Source organism: Poeciliopsis prolifica, unplaced genomic scaffold (assembly GCF_027474105.1).
Source record: "Poeciliopsis prolifica strain line A6 unplaced genomic scaffold, Auburn_PproV2 SCAFFOLD072, whole genome shotgun sequence".
Lineage (NCBI taxonomy): Eukaryota > Metazoa > Chordata > Actinopteri > Cyprinodontiformes > Poeciliidae > Poeciliopsis > Poeciliopsis prolifica.
The window spans coordinates 102,031-124,182 of record NW_026562447.1 but is presented as its reverse complement, the minus strand read 5'-3'; the positions used below and the strand labels follow the sequence as shown (position 1 = coordinate 124,182).

The window sequence follows — 22,152 nt, the reverse complement described above, 5'->3', positions numbered from 1 at the left end:
CCATATGACCATTACAACAAACCCTTTTTCCACCCATTGAGTTGGATATTATTTTGCCCAGCCAAGTGTAAAAGACAGACCATATTTCCAAAAATTTATCAAGCTTGTTCTTTGCAAAATTGCTGATTTTCCTCAAGTGCAAAGCAAAATGTAATTTGTGCAATCCATTGTGAAACTCCACATCATTTCTCTGTCTTCAACGTTTAGCTTCCAAAAAGGAGACATTGAGTAAAGATCTCAAGGTGTTTGTGATAACAAAGTCTTCAGGATAAAAATTCAAGATGCACATTTTAGGACTTAAAGGAGCCTTTTCAACAATCATTTGACTAATCACAATCAATACATCCTTCCAGAAAGCAAACACTCGAGGACAGTCTAAGGAATATTAGAGTTAAAGCGCCAAACACGCTTTTCTTTTAAAAATTCCCCTTCAGTGAGCTGGAGCTTTTATGGTTTCATTGAGATTTCTTCAAGTTTTTGGAAACTATTTGTCAAAGCGCTGATATTTCCAAATGGAAACGCTCTTAAATACCAAAAACCACTAAGCCATGATGGATGAACTCTGAGCAAACGCTAACCACCCCCCTCTGCTTTATTGAGAAACAAGGCAAACATTAAAGTTTAATTTTATTGCCTCATTAACACGACCCTCGTGGTTGCAGCTGCTGTCAGCTCCCTGCTGCTAACTGCTATCATCCCTAACTTCACTACCATCACCACCAATTAATCCCTCAAGAAAAAAAAAGAAAAAAAAAAACTAATTTAACCATCTCCAGAGACTTTTTCCGCTCTCACCCCACCTTTCTTTACATTACCTGTGTAACAAGGCGGAAAACAAAGCCAATTCATCCGCTGGTGGTGCTGCTGTTGGGGGATTACTCCATGCATGTGTGGCTGTCAAGAGGCGAGTCGGTCCGCAGGAAAAACGAGCTAACATCCAGAACTGGTCGGTAATCCTGAAAAATAACACATTTTTCATAAAGCGACATGCCCAAAAAGCTCAAATTATCACAAAGAATTAGACTTATTTACTTACCGGCGCCTGGCAGGGATACTCGCCTCAAACTCTCTGAATTATTCCCCTGTATTGCGTCAAAGAAGAGCGAGAAACTCACAGCTACTTCCGGTGGAAAGTTCAAATTAAGGTCAAGGAATTTACATCTGCTTTCCCTTTGATGTCAACATTGGGTTTGAAAATAACGTCATAAGCGTAATGAAAACCAGACAATAACACAGAAAAATGTAGGGTGCTCTACAAAGTTTCAAACTACGATCTGTGCGTTTATTTTGAAATTCAAACAACCGAGCTCCGGTTGGTTATTATCGGAAGTTGTTGCAGAAGCATTGCTGCGCCTGCGTAAAACTATTATTCATATTTCTGAGTAAATGCGTCTTTCCGTTATAATTCCTATTACCCTCTGAGATAAATGCCGCGATATAAAAACGAATAACTAGGCTATTATTTTTAGAAAAAGTTGAATCATGTAACATCATTTGTCTAACATATATATATATATATATATATATATATATATATATATATATATATATATATATATATATATATATATATATATATATATATATATATATATATATATATAAAAAGATGGAACAATAAATTAGGATTTAATGAAATAATCAAAAACTTACAGAAACAAACAGATGGCAGCCTGATTGGGATCTCTACTTTATCAGTAATGTTATTTCCGAACACATTTCCACAGAAAAGTTTAAAAGCAACATAGAAGATATTTATTTTTCTTGTGAATTTCACATTTTCTCTATCACTTTTAATAATAATGTATCTCGTTCTAACGTTGCTAACATTCATAAAAAATGTATGAATTATGAATTACTTATCATAATAAAGGTTTTCTCACATTTAATCTACATTAATCACAAAAACAACAACGTGGAGCCTAAATAAATTAAATTTGACTGAAAGTATTTTTGTTATTGCTACCTATATAAGTTTATCTTTAGATTAAGCCAACATTAAAATCATTTGTCTCCCTTGTAAATCATATTACTCTCCACAGTTTCTGATGTAATATTAATTAAATATTATAATGAAGGTCAAATTGGAAAGAGTGTATTTGAATTTTTCAGTCTTTGTTATCAATATAAACTGGATTTTTTTGCTTTGTAAAAGTCATTCAGGTCACATTTGTTGTGATTTGACCCAAAATAAACTGAAATTAATTAAGTAAAACAAATGATTACTTTATAGTGTCAATATTTCAGACTCTTGTTGACATTTTTACTGCTCTGTCGTTACCTTTTTAGGAAATTAATCATCACACATGTGGACACCTGCTCTTCATTTTCCCCAGTTAGTCATTTAAACATAATTTATCTCTCTTTAATGGTGTTATTTGTGTCACCTGTTGTATTGCTCTGGTATTTTTGTTTGTTTGTTTGTTTCAATTTTTTGTTCTATGATCTCGTGGGGAAAAACACTGGCACCATTGTGGCTCTCTAGTAATTTTTGTACTAAAAATGAATGACACTGCCACCTGCTGGTGAGTTGTTGCTAATATTTGCAAAAGAGACACCTGTCAAATACAATCCAACCTTTTTTCTTTCTTTTTGAATTATCCACTTAAAAAAACTTTTACAACCACGGTCTTATCTTCAAGAACATTTCCAATAAATTAGAATTTATTTCAGAAAAGTGAAACACATTTATTATAATAGACGTAACAGCTGAATGGGCCTTGAGTGAGCTTTGCATTCACAATCCCCTAAAGGCCGGTCATCTATGTTGTTATCTACGACATTTTTCCTTCCACTAAACTTTCTGTTGCCTGTTGGATAATGTCTTCCTCGTGAAAAAATATCTTCCTGTTTTCTGAAATCTAAAATATTTCTCATTAGTTTTGTGTAATATAAGTTTCACCGTTAATTTGACAAATAATGGTGGTAAAAATCCTTATTTTAAAAAAATTAACAGCCCATAACCTGGTGAGGGGGAAATAAATGTCATGCAATATGTATATTGCATAACTAGAGCTCTTTTAAATATTTCAGACTTATCGAAAGTCATTTTATGTTCTGGAAGGTGAAAATGACTTTTCATTGAAGTGGATTTGAAAAAGTAAGTATATTTTTACTTTCACTTGAGGAGAACACTCCAACCGGTAATTTTGCTCGTTTATAAATCACTTAATGGTTGTTGATCTCTCAGGTCTTCTGGTCTGACCTGCTCTGCATCCAGAACTAGAACCAGACATAGAGAAGCAGAATTCAGCTTCTATGCACCGCAAATATGGAATAAACTTCCAGAATACAACGAAACTGCTGAAACACTGCGTGCCTTTGAATCTAAAAACCCACCCGAGTTGCCTGTGAATCATAATTCAATGAAACATTAATTTGATGTGTAACAATGGCACTTGACACAATGTAATATTTCAGTTGTTCTATGACTTTGCATTTTTCTCTTTTTATGATATAAAGCGTTTTGAAATGCCTTGTTCCTGAGAGGTGCAAACATAAATACAGTTTTATTGATTGATCAATACTTTTACTGGAACATTTTTTTATGCAGGTATGTGAAGACTGCGTCTGGTAATGTGCACTGAATTAAGCTTCCACTTTCTCTTCATTTGAGTCTCTTCGAGCAAAATATCCGTGTCACGTAAATAAACCTCCACAGGCGGTTCTGGTTGGGGGTTTAAACCCGTCAGTCACCGAGGAAGAAACGAGATTTGCTCTCGGCTGCCTGTTGGAGACGGAGTCGCGTCTCTCCGCCGTGTTGATAGGCTGTTTTTCCGTTGCTGCTCCGTCAATGTGAAAGCCAGGAGGGGAGGAGAAGAGGAAGAGAGGTCAGCGCGACTAGCAGTGCAGATTGCTCGCCAAACAGAAGCAGGGAGTCAATAAAGTTTGACCATAACCACCAATTTCACTCTGATACTGGTGCAGCGACCGTGAAATATCGAAATGAGCTCCACCTCTTCACCGGTAAGCTTCCAAGAGCCTGTTTACCTTTGACCTGTCAGCTGTTAGCTGCGTAGAAGCGTTAGCATGTTAGCTGCGTTGGCTTATTTGTTAGCTACAATGCTAACGCTATTTGTTTACACCCTCCATTGTTCCAAACAACAACAGCAGTGTTAGCTGCAGCTGCTCTCTGGCCTCTTATCCGGTGTTATACATAAGCTGTTAACCTTTATTATGAGTTCCCTTAGTTATACTGACTAAACTAGCCTAGTGTCTCAACTTTATGAACTGTATTTCTCTGAGAGCTTTGGGACTTAAAGGTAAATCTGCAGTTAGAAAGCACAGATGGCACGGTTTATGTACCCCTTTAGCACCTCTTTATGGCAAGCTGCAATGAATCCGTGTTTCCAGTTTCTAATAATCCAGCTTCAACAAAAAATAAGAGGGCCATTTTCATGCAGGCACATCTTTGAAAACATAGAGTTGATGCATATTACTGTGAAAAGTAAAAATTGAAGTTGGCATAATGGAAATCATAAAAAAAATTGGAAAAAATACATTATGTATGTTTTTAAATCTTTAAGATAATATTTATTTGGATCCATGAGAGAAAATGAAGGATTTTTTCATGCTAGTTTTGAATTTGTCACATTGTTCATTGAAGTGCATAAAGTAAAACTTCTGGGTTGCAGACGATCGGGGAGTTCTTCCTCATCCTCAGTGAAATGGGTTTCACAGAACAACAGATCCAGGCAGCTGTGCAGGCGGGACATCTTTCTGTGACTGAAGCCGCTGAATGGTAAGGAAAAAAATATAAATATCAAGCTTTTGATCTGTTTCTCAAGTGTCGTAAAGCATCACCTCTCATTTACAGGCTCTTACAAAGTCAATATCCACGGCATACATTGGTTAAGCAGACATCCAAGTCGTCTGAGACTGCACTTTCTGCTTTCAACCCACCCAAAGACGCAGCAAGCAGCTCCACGCTACCTGCATCTCCTAGTGACAGCAGAGGTATAAAAAAAAAGCTCCTCTTCAAATAAGTTAATTAGTCTGATTTTATTTGATTTATTGTTTTCTGTTTTCTTTAACAGCAGGTTCCTCTCTGGTCCTGAAGCTCTCCGAGTCGACCTCCCAGTCTCCTGATCCTCCTCCAGTTGAGTCGCGGATCAAACAAGACAAGAGCGACTTCAAGGAGAAAGAAAGACAACGTGTGGCTCAGAAAGTCCTGGCTGAGAAGAGGCAAAAGAAGCAGGTCTGACGAAGACAACAGACGTGTACATCTGTTTGTAACTTTTGAAGTAAATGTTGTTGTTTTTTTTTTGTTTGTTTTGTTATGCCAGGAGCGCGAGATGGTGTTAAAGCGGATAGCTGAGGATCGGAAAACCTTGCAGGAGAAAAGCCACGGCGGCTCTGCTGCAGACATGGCTCCTCCCAGCAGCGAAGGCCAGAAACTGGGAGGAAAGGTCCAGACGAATGTTGACAACAACTGTATCCTCATGGTAATGGCTCATTTATAAAGCAGTAGAAAGTGATTAACCTAGCATCTCAGTGTGCTATCAATTAAAACTGGTAGCTTACTCAGACTTACTTATGAAATGTGGTCTGGGTAATTGTGTTTTTACATACTTTTATAAAATACGTGTTTTGGTGAGCAGAATAGACATGTTTCTGTCTTGTAAAATATATGTGCAAACATATCTATCAACCATCTGGTTGAGGCAATTTAATCTAGTTAATATAACTTAAATAATTTTTATTTAAAAGGTAATGCAACTTAAATCTGTCTAGTTGAGGCAACTTGTATCTTCTTAATGCAGCTAATCTATGTAATCTAATCTGTCTATGAGTTCATAAACTTTTAATTTCAGATTTTTTTATCACATTTATTATGTGTTGCTGCAGATCCGGCTTCCCTCTGGAGAATCCATGCGTGAGCGTTTCTCCGCCGACGCGCCGCTGCGCAGTGTCGTGGAGCACATCAGCGGCCGCCATCCCTCCCTGTCCCCCTTTTCCCTCCTCCAGGGTTTTCCCAGAAAACGCTTCGGCGAGGCGGAGTTGGCATGTTCACTGCGGTCTCTGGGCCTCACTCCGAATGCTGCTCTCTGCATTCAGACCACACCGCCAGAAACGCCTCAGGACCCGCCGAGCCCAGCAGACCCGCCGCCAGCGCCTCCCAATGAGCCACTTCCTTGCATTTTCCCACCGCCGCTGCCGCATGCTCCCGTTCCAGAGGAGGCAGAAAGGCTGAATCCAGCGGCGGGTCACCAGCTCCCGAACGATCTGTGGGAGGAGGCTGTGAATTATGCAGGGATACCGAGAGCCAGTCCTCCAATCTCTGGACCTTCACATTTCTGGGGTCAGTACCAAACATAAAAAAACCAGGATGTGAATTAATATCTCTAATCCACGCTGGGTTAAAATGATAAATATAGGTTCTATTATTTGTACTTCTAGAGGTTTAGAAAAAAAATCACAATTTCTGTTATGGTGAATCAATTCAAAAATCTCAAAAATAAATTTTAAAATGTGTTTAATTTGTTCATTTTTGTCGCTCCTATGGGCATATTACATTACGGTCCACTCGCTCTCCGTATATTTTGTGAATAGTTCTTTGATGCTTATTTTCTGAAGAGAAAGCCAGGAAGCTAAGCTAACCTGCAGCCTGAAGTGACCCAATTTTGATTTTCTCTATTTTATTTTGGCCGTCGTGCGACCTGTATCTGATCTTTTCATTAGTCTGAACAACTCAGATCCACCTGGGTATGCGTTTCTAAATCCAATACGTTTTCGATCTTTTCAAATGGGACCTGAATCTGAACAGCCAGTTCGCATTCATCCGACCTGAACGTCATCGATACTCAACAAACGTCATTATTCTGCGCCCTGATACACGCAAGCTGGAAGAAAAACAACAATCATGGCTGACAATAATAAAGATCAAGCTGTTAATGTGCTGGCTCTGGTGGAGCAACAACTTTAAAATTGTAAAATACACTCCACCATCTGCATCCATCTGCTCTTTGACAGGGCGAGGACAGAGACTTGTTCCTGGCGACCCAGAGAATCCTGGACAAGAAGCTGATGAGGGACCGGAAGTAGAGGAAGAACCACCACAAATTCCCAATGGTACAGATTCTTCAGATGATTCATTCCTCATTTTGACCTGCATTTCTCTTACATCCTCTTTCCACCATTTATCCAGTGTAAACTTCTTCCTTCTCAAGACCTTCCAGCTGCAGGAACAGAACTACTTAAATTTTTCCTTCATGTTGCAAAGATTTACTGCTTTACAGAAGATTTGACTAAAAAATGATTGTGATTTCCATCCTAAACATACCAAAATTTTCCCTTAACTTTATATTTCAGTCCATTTGATTATGTAATTTTTAGTTATTAAATGATTTGATAAATTTCTCAGTACCTAAGCAGATGTTTTACCAAATACGTTTTCGTTCTTACTTGAGTAATTACTTGAATGGGTCTTTTTTACTTTTAAGTAAAAACAATTTACTAATTTTTGTGTACTCTGCTCAGGAATGCCAAGGCTGCCTTTCTTCCCAGAGAACAGGGTGCGAGGAGGATTTGAACTCCGACACTTCTGGCCGGACCAGGGCAATCGCCTCAGGTGGGTCGCCTGACAGGACGCCACTAAACTGAAGTTTAAATTATACAATTTAATCAATAAAGACTGCTGCAGCCTGATTGAAAGGTTTTACTAAGAATTTATCTGTTACTAAACTGATCTGCACTGATTTGCTTAAATCAGCCACTGTCCTCCTTTTCTCTGCTGTTGGAGCTTTGACTGCATATTCAGGGACATTTCAGACAAAAACAATTGGTATCGATCAAAATCGACTTTTTAAAGCTTGTAATTATGATCGGCCAGAAAACCGCGATCGATGCAGCCCTGAACACATAGCGATATGTTTTCTGTGCTTCCTCATGCGTCTCCAGAGACGCTCCAGAGGAGGATCCAGCTGACCCCGAGGAGGCAGAGGGTCCGGTGGCGCATGTCGCTGCAGGTCAGGCTGCAGTGGAGCGCCTTCAGAGGGCTGCTCTGCTGGAGGACCACAGCGCCTCTCAAGGACAGCCAACTCCACCTAAAAGACCCTTCAGGACACCAAACGTGCCATCCTTATGTGCCTTGGCCATCCGTGCAACTGTCCACCTCATGACAGGTAGGACGCTGTGAAAGGAAAACGCTCCTGAAGTCTGGTTTCCTCTAAGAACGAAGCGTGTCGCCCCTGCAGCTCCCAGCATGCAGTACAGCAGCAGCCTGGCAGGTCTGACCCCAGAGCTGGCAGAGCTGCTCCTCAGCCACATGTCCAGAGAGAGGCTGCTCCGTCCACGCACCCTGGAACTCTTCTTCGGCTGCCAGTTGCAGAAATTAGTCCTGAACTGCTACCCTTACTCCACCAACGAGCTCCTGCGGCAGCTGCGAGCCTTTACCACGCTGAAGCACCTGAGTCTGGTCAACTCGCCTCTCATCACAGGTAGGAGCTGCAGAAATCTACCTCAGCTTTACGTTTCTTCCTGATCTTATGAGCCGGTTCTGTCTAGATTCTGGTCTGTCGGTCCTTCCCAGTCTGGTCAAGCTCCAGTCACTCAACCTGGCATCCTGCAGCAAACTGACCAACTCCTGTCTGCAGTACCTCACAGGTTAGGATTCTTCCCATAATGCAACTGAGAGCCAGACTTGAAACGGGTTATATTACTAAATATGAACACTTTGGCAGATATTAAATCTTGGTCCTCCAGTTATTTCTAATGAATTGTTTCTTCTGGTTTGAAGGCTTGAAGAGCCTGTGTGTCCTGTCTCTGGATCAGACGAAAGTGACAGATGCTGGGATGGTTCAGTATCTCCAGTCGGCTCCTTCCTGTCTCTCTCAGCTCAGCCTGAACCAGACAGAAGTGACCGAAGTCACCCTGGCTGCGCTCCCCACCTGCGTGCCACACCTGCGACTCCTCAGCATCAAGCAGACAAAGGCACTTCAACTTATTTCAACCAAACTCTGTTTGTCTTAAGAGTCTGGTCTGCCATGTTTCTTCATCTTGTTGCGTGTTGGTGTTTCAGGTTAAAGACATTTCTACTCTAGCAGGGATGTCTAATTTGCAGACTTTGAATCTGAACGGGACAGGTGTGACGGAGGAATCTCTGGAGAGCATCTCCATCCACCCAACTCTGTCTTCTCTGAGTTTAGGAGGAATCTCTGTGAGAGATGGGAATCATGCCCTCAAGATTATCTCAGGTTTGTAAATTGAAATGTGTGTAAGTAAACCAGGGCATCCACGCGTCCTTAAAATGTCTTAAATTCATTAGAAAAAGTAAGTGGGCCTTAAATACGTTAATCACCAAGTCTTAAATTTTGCCATGCGAACAATTGAGTCACTTCTTTGTTGTGTTCCTTGAGTTAAGGTGGTTGAGGCTCCTGGTAAATAGCACCTAATATACCTTTTCTAGCTAGCAAAGGTATATTAGCAGCTAAATGTGTAATGGAAACAGAGGAAGGAAGAAAAAACTGGCTATTCAACTAGCTAAAAAAGTGAACTAGCAAGCTAGCAACCTCACTTTTTGCATCTAATTTCATTTCAGTGCAAATTTATCACCAGTTGACTGGATTGATTGTGTTGCTGACAAGTTAGCTGCTGATGTATACTTGCTAGCTTGCAAAGGTACATTAAAAGGAGTGGAAATGAAGGAAAGCGAAAAACTAGCTAACTAAATAAAGTAGCTTGCTAAAAAATAGTGAGCTAGGGAGCTCACTTTTTTGTGTCCATCATAGTTGAAGTCCAAATTTATCTCCAGTTGGCTGGATGATGTTCATCCTCGTCTTTGGATCACTTATGTTTCCAACCCATAAGATGGGAGCTGCTAATATATTCTTGCTAGCTAGCAAAAGTATATTATCAAAAATAATAATACAAGAATAAGATTATGATTTCATATTACGACTATTTTCTCATTACTTGGACTTTTTCGCAATTTTTTGAAAGCATGGCCCTAATATAGTAATATTCCTGAAATCTTAGATTTCATTCATATAGTCTTAAAAAGTCTTTCATTTGATTGAAACCTCAGAAAACCTGTAAACAGATGGAGCGAAGAAAACAAACCAAGCTAAATCTTGTTGATTCCCACTTCCCCCAGGTCTGAAGTTGACTCACCTCACGCTTCCTGGACGCCACACTGTGACCGATGGGGGTCTGGGGTTCCTCTGCCGGCTGACTCTTCTGTCAGAGCTAGACCTGAAGGATTACACACAGGTCACAGACCAAGGAGTCAGCCAGTTAGCCACCATGACCAGGTCACTCCAACACCTCAATCATGACAGCAAATGCTTGTGGGTGAAACGTCCGCACTGATGGGAGTGTCGTGTGCGTTTGTGTGCAGGTTGAAGAAGCTGTCTCTGAGCAACACGCAGGTGACGGACACAGGGCTTCCCTCTCTGCGTGGCCTGCAGGAGCTGCAGGAACTTTGTTTGGACCGAACGGTGGTGACGAGCCGAGGAGTGGCCGAACTCATCACCTGTCTGCCTCAGCTTCAGGTAATTTGCCTGATAATATTAGTGGAGCTGCATGGTAAAGGTTAGGGTTAGGATGAAGAGGTAGTGAAAACTCTAGTTATAAAACCTCTAGTTTTGATTCAGAGTATCAAAAAAACTAATTTTAAAACAAAAGAAAAATTTATATCACAGCTTAACATAGCTATTCTGGACTTATTTTAATTTGAAAATGAACTTATGGTACACAGGTAAATCTTTAGAAAAATCCCTGTGACATGACATTTGTCAAGCTTTAATAATGAACTGAGAGCTTTGTTTTGGTTATAATTTCCTGTTTTTTAGGTTTTGGGGTTAGCCAGCACGCGTGTGGGAGACTCGGTTGTGAGGAGGGGTTTGATCCACTGTCATCAGCTACTTAAGATCAACCTGAGCCACACACGGATCACGGACCAAGGTGCAGCTACACTGTTAGCTTGTATTCTTTAAGCTCATCTCTGCTTGGTTGAGAGACAAACTGTTATATTTTCTTACTCCTGCAGTAGGGACGCAAAACAAGTAGGTATTAATTGTCGATTAATAGGTTATTGGATTAAAATTAGTTCTAATCATCAACAAATAACGTTTGTCAGTCCATCTTTTAGTGTTGTCGTTTGGCCGCCATCCAGCAGAGGACGCCGCTGGTCATCCTTAAGCACAGCAGTTGATACAGAAACAAAGATGGCGGAGATAACACCATAGCGGAAAAGAGAATTGGTCCAAGTTTGGTTTGGGATGCAAAAAGCACTTTATGGGATTGAAATATAAGCACTCGACAAGATCCTTACGTTTCAGTGTGATAAAGGTTATTCTGCCGAGCTGACTTTACGGATTTTGCTCTGTACTGACAGAGAAAAATTGTAACATAAACATGATTGATTTTGAGGGATGTCTCAAAATCAATCAGAAATTGCAGGCTGCAGGCAAATACAAGAAACGGCGTCCTCTTCGGCACACTTGAATTTGTCTTAAAATACGGAATTGTTCACACATTTTATTATTTTCATCTTTTTCTTTCTTAGTTTATTCATGTGGAAAAAAACACAATTTTCTGTATATTCAGTCAGTATTTAATACAAATGACAAAAAATATTAAAATGTATTACTGAAACTCAAGTTTCAAAGAAAATGGCTCACACAACTTCAGATGAACTCATTCATCAATAATTTGCATCCCTGCCCTGTAGGTCTGAAGCACCTGAAAGACATGCGCCTGGCTCAGGTCAACCTGGACGGCACTGGGGTCAGTCTGATGGGCATCGCCAACCTCCTCTCGCTGACCAACATCGGCAGCATCCGGGCCACCAACACTCGCACTATTCCTCTGGACGCCGTCTCAGACGAGGACTGAGGACGCCTCTGCTTGGACGAAACGAACACTGATGAACCTGAGCACGGCTGTCTCCTGCTGGCCTCAGCACCACGCTGTCCCCGGGACCAACTGGAAACGGCATTGAGTAAAAACACTCCTCCAATTTGCACTGTCTCAACTCCAGCTAGTGCCGCTAATCTGACAATCGCTGAAACCTTCAGGGGACAGTTCAGGGTTTTCCAGAGAAGTTCTGGTTCTGAGCAGCAGCATGTAATGGTCCTGGTGTCCTTATTTGGTCCAAATCCAGACTAGTTGATCCTGGAAGCTGAAGGTTTGAAACCTTAATAACTTCATCCTAAAAGTTTTTTTTTATGCTTTTGGGTATAAAGACAAAAATAAAAGTTAATTCTAGCAGTTCTTCTTTTTACTGCATAGTTTATGCAGTCGCTCTTATGAGATTTTAAACCGACGTCACATTTTCACTGGATGGTTATCATGGGAAATTAAGTGTGGAAGCGGTAATTATCTTTCTGTATGAAACACGTACCAGGGTTTCTGCCCAGTTTGGAGAATTATGACAGCATTTTCTAGAAAATAAAGAGCATTAAAAATATTATTTCCAGACTTCATCACATTGTTTTTATGACCTTCCTTTTTTCTTTTGCCCTACTTCCTATTTTCTGTTCTTCCTTCTCTACTTTTGGACCCCCTCCTGATTATTGTTTCAAATTCTGTATTTAAATACTTCTCATTGTAGAAATTTCAGCCTCAACTTAATGAACTTTATTTTAAAAAACTATGAACTCAGAAAGGTGTGTAATGTTTTATACAGGAAGCTAATCAGACATACCACCTCCTACCTTTTGTTTAAACAAGCAACCAAATAAAAAGGTTCCAACTAATCTGGATTTTAACTAAATTGAGACAAGTTATTTTTTTCTTTTCAGATATTGCATATATATGTAAGCTTTAAAGGAAAAGAAAAAAAAAAGCAGAACCTCAGTCTAAAACTCTGAACTTTTCCTTCAGCTTAACTAATCGGTTTAGGAAGCTTACACTCACCATATAGTTACTGATTATTTACACTCTGCAGCATAATGTCTTAAGACTTGATAAACATTGCAGCTTTAGCTGTATGAAGGAATGTAGGTCAAGCAGCATGAAAAACAGACTAAGGCAGATTTATTTTAATTTCTAATCCTGTTTTTTTATGATTAAAATCTTGATATCAAATGTGGAAATACAGTGCCTTGCAAAAGTAGAAATCAGATCTTAAACTTATGTATTTTATTGGGATTCAAAGTCATAAACGCATACTAAATAGTGCATTTCTTAAGTTTCACATCTGAATCTTCATGGAAGAAGACGTTGGTTCAGATAAGTTTAAAACAAAGTGGTGGCAGCATCAACCTGTGGCAACAGGAAAGTTGGAGGGAGCCAACAGAAAAAGACTGCAATCAGGGCAACAGTAGAATGATTTAGAATGTCCTAGTCAAAGTGTAGACTTGAATCTAAGAGCTGAAAATCGCTGCGATGTACTCCAGTAAGAGCTGTGCTGCAGAAGACAAATCTTAATATAAATAAATAAGGAGGTTGTTACCTCTTCAGACAGTAAAAGTTTAAATATACATTTTGATTAATTCATTGGGTTTCAATACTTTTGCAAGGCATTGTTCAAGAGCAGTAATTAATTTTCATTCAGTAATAAATGAATCATCCTGGTACAGCATGAGTTTTCTCCTAATGTAATGTATGCCAAGAACTACAGCAGTAAAGTGTAAATCTTTGGGAATTCAGCCATTTTGATTTTCATAACCAAAACAAACTCGCTTTAAATCTTTTCCTTGTTGCAATAGTTTATTTTCCCTAAAAGGCAATGACTTTGATACAGTCCCTGTAAATGCATAAAGTATAATAAAGACTTCTCCAATTGGTTTTGCCGTTTTTACCGTTCTGTTTATTGAGACAAACCTTTATTGCATTACTGTCAAATAAGGCAGAACTGCTCTTACAATGGAGGGGAAAGAAAAAAAAAAGAAAAAAAAAAAGAAGTCACCTTTTAAATATGATAAAATGACCTAAAAGCTGCTGCTTACTTCTTGTTGGGGTAAAACAGAAGTTTTAAGAAGGAACAAAAAGACTTCTTTGAAGACAAACACAATGGAATGCATTCCAGGTGAATCAGCCAATCAGAGCGCAGCCTGAGGTTGAGGGGCGGGGCTTGGACTGCAGTCAAACCGTGAGGAAACGGTACTAGGTGTATGAGAGAGAGTCCGATAAGATGCATAATAGATTGGTTCTGTTCAGTAGGACGTTTCCTGCTCCTCCGTTCAGAAACTCGCAGGTCCATGATGTCAAACGAGCGACCAGGTTTGTCAGGTCACCTGCCTTCACTGCTTCTCTATCTTTGACTTCAAATGCTCCTTGTATCCCAAGATGCCGCTCTTCCACTTTGTGATGGTTTGATTCTCACACACCCAGATTTCTTGAGCCACCTGGAAAAAAAAGAAAGAAAAGATTTCAGGGCTGCAACTAACAATTTTGGTAATCGATTATTCTTCCAATTATTTTTTTTATAAGATTATTAATTTACTCATTTTTCACTGAACTACAGAAGTCTCTTTTGCAAAATATTAGAAATACATTGACATGGAAACAATTCAGTTCCTTTTTAAAATATCGGATCCTTTTAAAAAATGTTTTATCTTCACCCGGTTCAGATTTACCAAAGATTTTGTTTTTAATTTTCATCTTAAATGAAAAATAAACATTTCTTTGTATGGTTTTGGTTTAATTACTACTTTCTTTTAAAGCAAATAGTCTTTTAAGTCTGTATACTCCAGTTAGCAATTGATTACTTAGTTGATTATGTCAATATTTGATTAATCATGATTAATCATTTCAGTCCTACAGTTAGCATTTTAAATCTAAGTACTTAAAAATCAATGTTTTTTTGAGTCTGTATACTCTGTTAACAAATAACTGATTAATCACAACTTACCTGATTAATCATTTCCCCTACTAATTGGCATTTTAAATAAGTAGATTTAAAATCTAAATAAGCAAATTTTAAAGCCATATAGTCCAGTTAACCCTCGATTACTGACTTAGTTGATTATTTCAAAAATAGATTAATCATTTCAGCCTTGAGTGATTTAAAACATCAATTCAGGCGTCTTGGAGGAAGCCCTACCTGTTGAATTAGCCTGAAGTCGTGACTAACTAGCATCATGCCTCCCTCGAATTCGTTGATTGCTTCTGCCAGCGCGTCGATCGTCTCAATGTCCAAGTGATTGGTCGGCTCGTCCAGGAACAGCATGTGGGGGTTCTGCCAGGCCAGCCAGGCAAAACAAACTCTGCACTTCTGACCGTCTGACAAGTTCCTGATCGGACTCACCTGGAGAAAATTAAAGGAGGCTTTTAAGAATAATGAGACACTTCATGCGTTTATACTGGTGCTTGAAATCCTTGAATATGCTCAACTTTCAATGAGGCGTTTTGGAATTAATAATTAATAAATATTTATTACTCCTAGTGGCTTGATGAGCTATTGATCTGTGTAATTTAATATTTGAAAATGATTGAAATTGGGGGATTTGTGTTTTGTTCTCAATGTGTATCAAGCGTGGGATATAAAATTATTATTATTTTAGTTTACTTCGTAGAATACAATCACAAGACATTCAAAACAGTAATAAATGGCATCATAGTAAATTTGGTTCATTTTTATGCTTTAGTGCTAGGATTTTATTGAAAACATCTTGAAAATGATTAGGGTTTGCTGTGGGAAAACGGTGCGAAGCGCGTTTTTGCTAACGGCTACCTGCTGTTTTCCTGTGAGGCCGTAGCGACCGATGATCTTCCTCATCTCCTCCTTCTCCTTGATTTCAGGGAAACACTTCATCATGTACTCCAAAGGAGAAAGGTCAAGCTCCAGCTGCTCCGTCAGGTGCTGCCAAGACAAACAGAGGATAGTTACTTTACTGTAATTATTATTATTTATTAAAACGGCTTGACTTTTACCTGGTGATATCTGCCGATCTTCACGTGTGAATGTTTGCGGATCATGCCATCTGTAGGGAGGAGCTGTAAGAAGGACAAAAATCATAAAACTTAGCATTGAGAACAATTCACAAGTTAGTTTTGAAAGAACAGCACCAACCTCTCCCATGAGCAGCTTCAGCAGCGTGGATTTCCCAGCTCCATTGGGTCCCACCAGAGCCACCCGGGTATCCAAGTCGATACCAAACTCCAGGTTTTTATAAATGTGCGGCTAAGACGACATTAAAAGGCAGATTTGTCTGTTTTTGGGAGGTAAAACCAGATAAAAATAGGCTGTTTAATGTCTGTACTCACTGTGTTGTCACTGTACTTGAAGCTCACGTTCTGAACCATGATAACAGGAGGAGGAATCTTCCCACAGGGAGGAAAATAAAATGACAGCGTCTGGAGAAAACAGGTTTTATTCAGTACACTGCAGGAATGTGGGCAGTAATAAATCAGATGCTACGAAACAATCTGACAAAAGGTTCAATCTGTGCTGCACCTTGTCATTCACAACTCTTTCAGTCAAGCCTGATGCCACCATCTTCTGCAGCGTCTTCTCTTTGCTCTGTGCTTGTCGTGCCAACTTAGCGGAGCCGTGGCCGAACCTGGCAATGTAATTCTGGAGAGAACGACAATAAAATTATTATTCTAAAAAAAAATCAAAAAATACACGACTGATTCTGTAGACCCCACACAATGTACACAAATAGATGTTATATTCTAATTGTATCGGAGACAAAATCACCAGAAAAACTTTTAATTCTTAACAGATCTTTGAGATCTCCTCTGCTCTATTTTGGCAGAGGACACATGTACACGTTTTCTTTTTAAATGTTATAGTAGTTCCAGTTCCTTATAGATTAAATCGACAAGCTATGCAAACAGATGTTAACCGTAAGAAGGAAAATAATTGTCACATTTAACTACTTTCAAACACAAAAGTTAAATGTCTTCAAATGAATCTTCAGGCTAGTTCTTATGCCTGATTTGAAAAGTCCAATTTCTAAAAGGCAGCAACATGATTTTGTCCACCAGATGGCGCTGCATTTCTCCTCTAGTAAAATCACAGCAAAATTTCAGAAAAAAAAAAAAGTGTTTTGTATTACATAGTGTAGTTTAAGATTTACTTTACAAATTTTATTTCCTTCATTTTAGCACAAAATGCTAAACAGTAGAGTTATATAAACATATGAAGGGTTAAAAATTAATATTACAGATTTTTAAGAGTAATTTTGCAGGATGGAGCAATTTTAAAAGCATTTTATGCTTAAAGTGGAAATAAAATACTAAGTAACATTTTCAAGATAATTTTGGGAAGCAAATGTCCTGAGAAAAAAATTAAAATAAATCAATGTTGCCATCAAGCAAAGTATAATCTCAGAACCATTTGTTGGCCATTAAAGGTCAACATCCTGCTGGAATTGTTGCTTTAAATAGTTTTATTGTAGCTCTAGTTGTGAGTTTACTAGCTGGTTTTCTTCCAGTATTTTATATTTAATAAAGAAAAAAAATTCTGATTGGCTTCCTTTTCCATACTAAATATTAGCATCCCAAAGCATCACTCTGCCACCTCCGTGACTCGCTATGGGAACGTTGCGTTAAAAGCAATTGGCACTGTTTTAAGGTTTTATTTTGTGGATATTTTTGTAAGTAAAGTGAAATAAATTAGGCCTCTTGTTTACCTTCATGTGTGCAATCTGGTCCTGCTCCCAATTGAAACGCTTCATCTGGTTCTCTTCCAGCTCTGCTCTGGTCTTCACATACTGGTCATAGTTACCCTGAACAAATATAGATTTGCTTCGTCACCCAACAGCAGAGAGACGTTTTTAGCAGCAGCTCGTCTTGATTCCTTATTTAACTTTGGTTCGTTCCAGGTATTCCAGACCTTTGCTATTTGGATTCTAAGCAGCGTGTTCTTACCGTGTAATACTTTAGTTTTCTCTGATGGAGGTGGATGATGTTGGTACACACACCGTTCAGGAAGTCTTGGGAGTGTGAGATGAGAACAAGGATTCTCTTAAACCTGTGGAAAAGCAGAAGCAGGTTGGTGAGTAAAACACTGGAACAGCTGAAACATTCCAGGTGAGGCATAAACATACGATTTGAGCTCCTCTTCCAGCCACACACAAGCGTCCAGGTCCAGGTGGTTCGTCGGTTCATCCAGCAACAACATGAAGGGTTTGATGAACAGAGCTCTGCAGAAACAAACAGTTAAGGTCATAAAACGATACAAAATCCAATTCCGGAAGTTGAGCAAGCGGTTTTCACCTGGCTAGAGCAACACGCATCCTCCAGCCTCCACTGAAGTCCTTCAGCTTCTTCTGCTGCATGGTGGCGCTGAAGCCGAGACCGTGGAGGATCCGAGAGGCTCGCATCTCCGCCTTGTCGGCGTCCAGCTCCTCCAGACGCTCGTACAGCTCCATCAGCTTCTCACACTCCGCTTTAAGGAGAAGGTAAGTTTTAGTTTTAATCATTGCAGCTTTTTAAGCGTTTTCACTGAAATGATCTTCTGAAACAAAAACCTTCTGATGTTATTAGGCCTGATAAATTTGTTTGTTCCCAGAAATTAAACAATAATGTCGTTTTGAGATGGTTTAGAACTAAAATCTTTACATTTCCAGAGAATATTTGACACTGGTACTGAAAAACATTTTAAATTTCCAAAATAAAAATAATGAACAAATAAAATGGATTAAGCTTCAACAAAGCACAATTGCCCTATAAGTTGTGTTAATCATTAGCCTCATACAGGAAAAACAGTTAGGACTTTTAAAATAATGCCAACCAACTATCTTGTTCTTGTCAAATGTTTGCAGCATTTTTAAAATGGTACCTTTTTAATAATCTCTCTTTAATGGCTTAGCAAACTACACAAATAAGCATTTCAATGGAAAAACATTTCTCACTTTAAATCATGTGATTTTCATGTCGCAATAACAAATTTTCCAGTTGAATTGTTGCGATAAATGATAATATTGTTGGTTTGAGACCATTTTCAAGTAACATATTGATAATGGCATAATAATGAAAGTTTGCTCTTTTAATTTGTACAAAATATGTTAATTATCTAAAATAAAAACAAAACCATAAATAAAATTAATTATGACGTCTCTCTAAACAAAATTGTTCTAAAAAAAATATCAGAATGATGATTTGTCATGTGATTAATTTATTTTTTTCTTATGGAGTCTGGCTCAGTTGTTATTCAACCGCTCCAGTTTTGTCAGATCTTATGTAACTCACAGTCTTCATGAGCGAGTCTCTCCGCCTCCTTCTCCAGCATGATCCTCTGCTCGTCCACCTCCATGACACACTGCAGTGCAGTCTTGTCGCTCGGCGCCATCTCCCGGGTCAGGTGGTAAATATCTATGTGTTCTGGAATGGGAATCTCACGGTGACCGATGGCCGACAGTAGCATGGACTTTCCTAGCAGAGGGAAGAAATAACATGATTAATTGTTTTGATTTGGCTTTCAAACAAACGGAGGTCCCAGCTAAACGATTACCAGTGCCGTTAAGCCCGATGAGGCCATAGCGTCGGCCCGAGTTGAGCTCCAAACTGGTGTCTGCCAGCAGCTCTTGGCCGTGGAAGGTGAGCGACAGGCTGCTGATGTGGACATCTGTGCTGTTGGGGTGGGAAGCGAGAACGCCAGTCACGGCCCGAGCCTCCGTCTTGCGCAGCTCGAACTCGTCCAGCTCCTTAGTTAAGCTGCCGACACCTGAAACCAGAGAACAAAGATGTCCTGCTTTATAGATCGCTGCACACCGTTTTAGTCTTCCCAACCAGTCCAATAATTACATGCTTAGACTGATGCTACTCTAAAGATACAAGTAAAATTTCTTGGGATCACTGCTTTTAGTTGCCATCAGATTCAGAAACCTTTGATTTTGTCTTTGGACTTTTCAGGATTCATCATGCAAGCAGTCAAAAATATTAAGATATAACAATGACAACTGGAAAATCAGCACAAACCACTAGAAATACTTAATTATAAGAGTCAAGATGAATTCAGGTTAGGTTATGTGTGTTTGGTGTATAATGTGAAATACTGCAGGCTGATTTTAATACATGGCTGGATCTGTGGGGGTTGCTAAAATTACTGACTCAAAACCTTTGTAGCATCTAGCATCACTGAGATCCAGTTGTTTTAGGTTGAAAGCTTTTTAGATTGTTCCAATTGAAAACTGGAAATATTCTTATTTCTTTTCATTTTTAAGACAAATATTAACAAGTTATGTTTATCTATTTACAAAACTATACTGCTCAAAAAAATAAAGGGAACACTCAAGCAACACAATATAACTCCAAGTAAATCAAACTTCTGTGAAATCAAACTGTCCACTTAGAAAGCAACACTGATTGACAATCAATATCACCTGCTGTTGTGCAAATGGAATAGACAACAGGTGGAAATTATTTTCATATTTACTTCATTCATTCAGATCTAGGATGTGTTATTTGAGTGTTCCCTTTATTTTTTGTGTGCCAGATGTGCAAATACTCAAAAGATAATTATCCAAAATGTCAAAAATCTGAAGAGATTTCAACACCAAGGAACTAAGATTTTTTAAAAAACAAAGTCAAATTGCAGCAGCTTAAAAAATAAAATAACATTTTGATAGATCTTTAAAGTTTAGACAGGCATATAAAAAAAATTAAGGAAAAATTTAATCCAAGACATACAATGTGGATTCACTGTTAAAGTTTTGTGGAACTAGCTCATTATACTATGTTTTTTAAATAATGTGCCTGTCCTTAACTTTATGGTATTCCCTCTAACAGTAAAAGCTCTACAAACTCATTTATTTAATTTTTGATTTTCTAAATAACTGGGTCACTGAGGACAGAAAAAAGCCCCGACAGTTTTTACATTTTTAGTGTTGATACAACTCACTAAGTTACAAATCTCAAGACGGAGACATACATGTTGAAAACAAATCAGTTTAGTCTATCCATATTTAAAGTTAGATGCGACTACTCTGACATATTTTGCATGTACATTCTTCAGTCCCACTGGATCTGGTCACAGAGATCTAATCCCAGTCTTTGTCTCACCGTTGCTGTCTGCTCCATTTTCTTGGATCTCCGGTTGTTCTCCGTCCTCATTCACTTCCTCAGACTTCTTGGGGCGCTGACGGGCTTTGGCTGCCTCCTTCTTCTTGGCTGCTTTCTTTTTAGCCAAGTCTGACGGCATGGTTATCCAAGGCTACTCGACAGAAAACATAAAGTGAGGATAACGAAAAGCAACAAAACACAGTAACATGACAATAAACTCTGGTTATCTGTTGTGTAGCGATTACTGAGGTGACTAAACCGGCATTAGCCATATAAGGTAGAGAGGTCTGAATCAGGATGACTAACCGCTAGCAGGGAACCCCAAGCCGGCTTGCCGGTTAAATACTACCCCCATAATTAAATGGAAACAAAGCTTTTTTTTTTTTAAATGAACACGTTTCAGTAACCAGAGTAATTAAAAACGTCGTCTTAAAGACTTGAATAATGGTGGCAAAGACAACGAACGCCACGTTCTGGTTCTTTCCATTCACGTCTCTAGCATCTATAACGCTCGTTTAGTCCGGTTGTTAGCGGCTAACCGTGCTAACTTTACCTGTACACTTTGTCCCCGAAGAGTAAATGAAATTCGGCGGTGTTGGCTAAAACACGAAAGATGCCAAACACTAAAAAATACGCGTTGGAGATAAAATGTAAAGTTATTTCTACCGGCACAATACGAAGTGAGCCGGTAACGTTAGCTACACCTGACAGGCCTGGATGCTAACTCGACTCCAGGCCCAAATTAAACATGACACAGTTCCAAATCGGTAGAACGAGTTTAAAATAAAGCCAGATTCTCTTCACAATAACCGGTTTTAGTTGGAAGTTCATGCACCAGTTGTTAAACTCAGCTGGATCTAATTTACCTAATATCTCCGTACCTCGTATGTCGTGAGCACACTGACGTCTCGTGTCCACCTTTTGCCGGGTGGATGTAGCCGCTCACTAAACCGCCAGACGAACCATATATGGTCAAGAAGGGCGGTGAAACTAACAGGACCCGCCCCTACTCGTGGGACTGCAGTAAAATGTAGAGATGGGACTTCCGGCTCGGTTATGGGATCCGTTGCTTTGGCTCAGCCGGTTCTTTCGGGTCCCAAACAATTCTTCATGCCAATTAATTTTAAATACTACTCAGTTTTTCAACATCTCAATTTTTCATTAATTATTAAAGTAGAACTCTGAAAATAAAAAATAAAATAAATTTGGTCCAATTAGCTATGGTTTCTTATCGCCAGAAGAAATTGACCCTGA

At 39.1% G+C, this 22,152-nt stretch overlaps 2 protein-coding genes across 4 annotated transcripts; one reads left to right on the top strand and one right to left on the bottom strand.

The window, feature by feature from the left end:
* The first annotated feature begins 3,770 nt into the window (after positions 1–3,770).
* Positions 3,771–13,730, top strand: si:ch73-173p19.1 (uncharacterized). 2 transcript variants are annotated; one of them, XM_055020996.1, is made up of 17 exons: positions 3,771–3,966; positions 4,635–4,741; positions 4,817–4,956; positions 5,040–5,197; positions 5,286–5,444; positions 5,848–6,301; positions 6,973–7,071; positions 7,480–7,570; positions 7,900–8,123; positions 8,196–8,438; positions 8,506–8,604; positions 8,738–8,931; positions 9,020–9,194; positions 10,094–10,250; positions 10,337–10,490; positions 10,791–10,902; positions 11,672–13,730. In XM_055020996.1, exons 1-17 carry the CDS (start codon positions 3,946–3,948, stop codon positions 11,833–11,835), a joined length of 2,751 nt encoding a protein of 916 aa, XP_054876971.1. In that variant the 5' UTR covers positions 3,771–3,945; the 3' UTR covers positions 11,836–13,730. The 2 variants fall into 2 exon arrangements, with proteins under 2 accessions (XP_054876971.1, XP_054876970.1); XM_055020995.1 differs by having other exon boundaries at positions 3,773–3,966; positions 5,037–5,197.
* Positions 13,731–13,734: 4 nt separating this feature from the next.
* On the bottom strand, positions 13,735–21,880 carry abcf2b (ATP-binding cassette, sub-family F (GCN20), member 2b). 2 transcript variants are annotated; one of them, XM_055020998.1, is made up of 15 exons: positions 21,765–21,872; positions 20,899–21,049; positions 19,349–19,561; positions 19,087–19,269; positions 18,112–18,283; positions 17,943–18,038; positions 17,764–17,866; positions 17,526–17,621; positions 16,343–16,462; positions 16,153–16,242; positions 15,959–16,069; positions 15,820–15,882; positions 15,620–15,748; positions 14,990–15,193; positions 13,735–14,291 (listed from the first exon to the last, which is right to left on the bottom strand). In XM_055020998.1, the coding sequence occupies exons 2-15, from the start codon at positions 21,035–21,037 to the stop codon at positions 14,187–14,189; spliced, it is 1,824 nt and encodes a 607-aa protein (XP_054876973.1). In that variant the 5' UTR covers positions 21,038–21,049; positions 21,765–21,872; the 3' UTR covers positions 13,735–14,186. The 2 variants fall into 2 exon arrangements, with proteins under 2 accessions (XP_054876973.1, XP_054876972.1); XM_055020997.1 differs by having other exon boundaries at positions 13,736–14,291; positions 21,780–21,880.
* Between the last annotated feature and the right edge of the window lie 272 nt (positions 21,881–22,152).

Coding starts and splice junctions, on each gene's coding strand:
- si:ch73-173p19.1 (XM_055020995.1), top strand. CDS start 3,946: ATGAGCTCCACCTCTTCACCG. Junction 8,605..8,737: donor CTGTCTGCAGTACCTCACAG/GTTAGGATTCTT, acceptor TCTGGTTTGAAG/GCTTGAAGAGCCTGTGTGTC. Junction 9,195..10,093: donor TGCCCTCAAGATTATCTCAG/GTTTGTAAATTG, acceptor CACTTCCCCCAG/GTCTGAAGTTGACTCACCTC.
- abcf2b (XM_055020997.1), bottom strand. CDS start 21,037: ATGCCGTCAGACTTGGCTAAAAAGAAAGCAGCCAAGAAGAAGGAGGCA. Junction 17,622..17,763: donor GAAAACTAAAGTATTACACG/GTAAGAACACGC, acceptor ATATTTGTTCAG/GGTAACTATGACCAGTATGT. Junction 16,070..16,152: donor TCAAGTACAGTGACAACACA/GTGAGTACAGAC, acceptor ATGTCGTCTTAG/CCGCACATTTATAAAAACCT.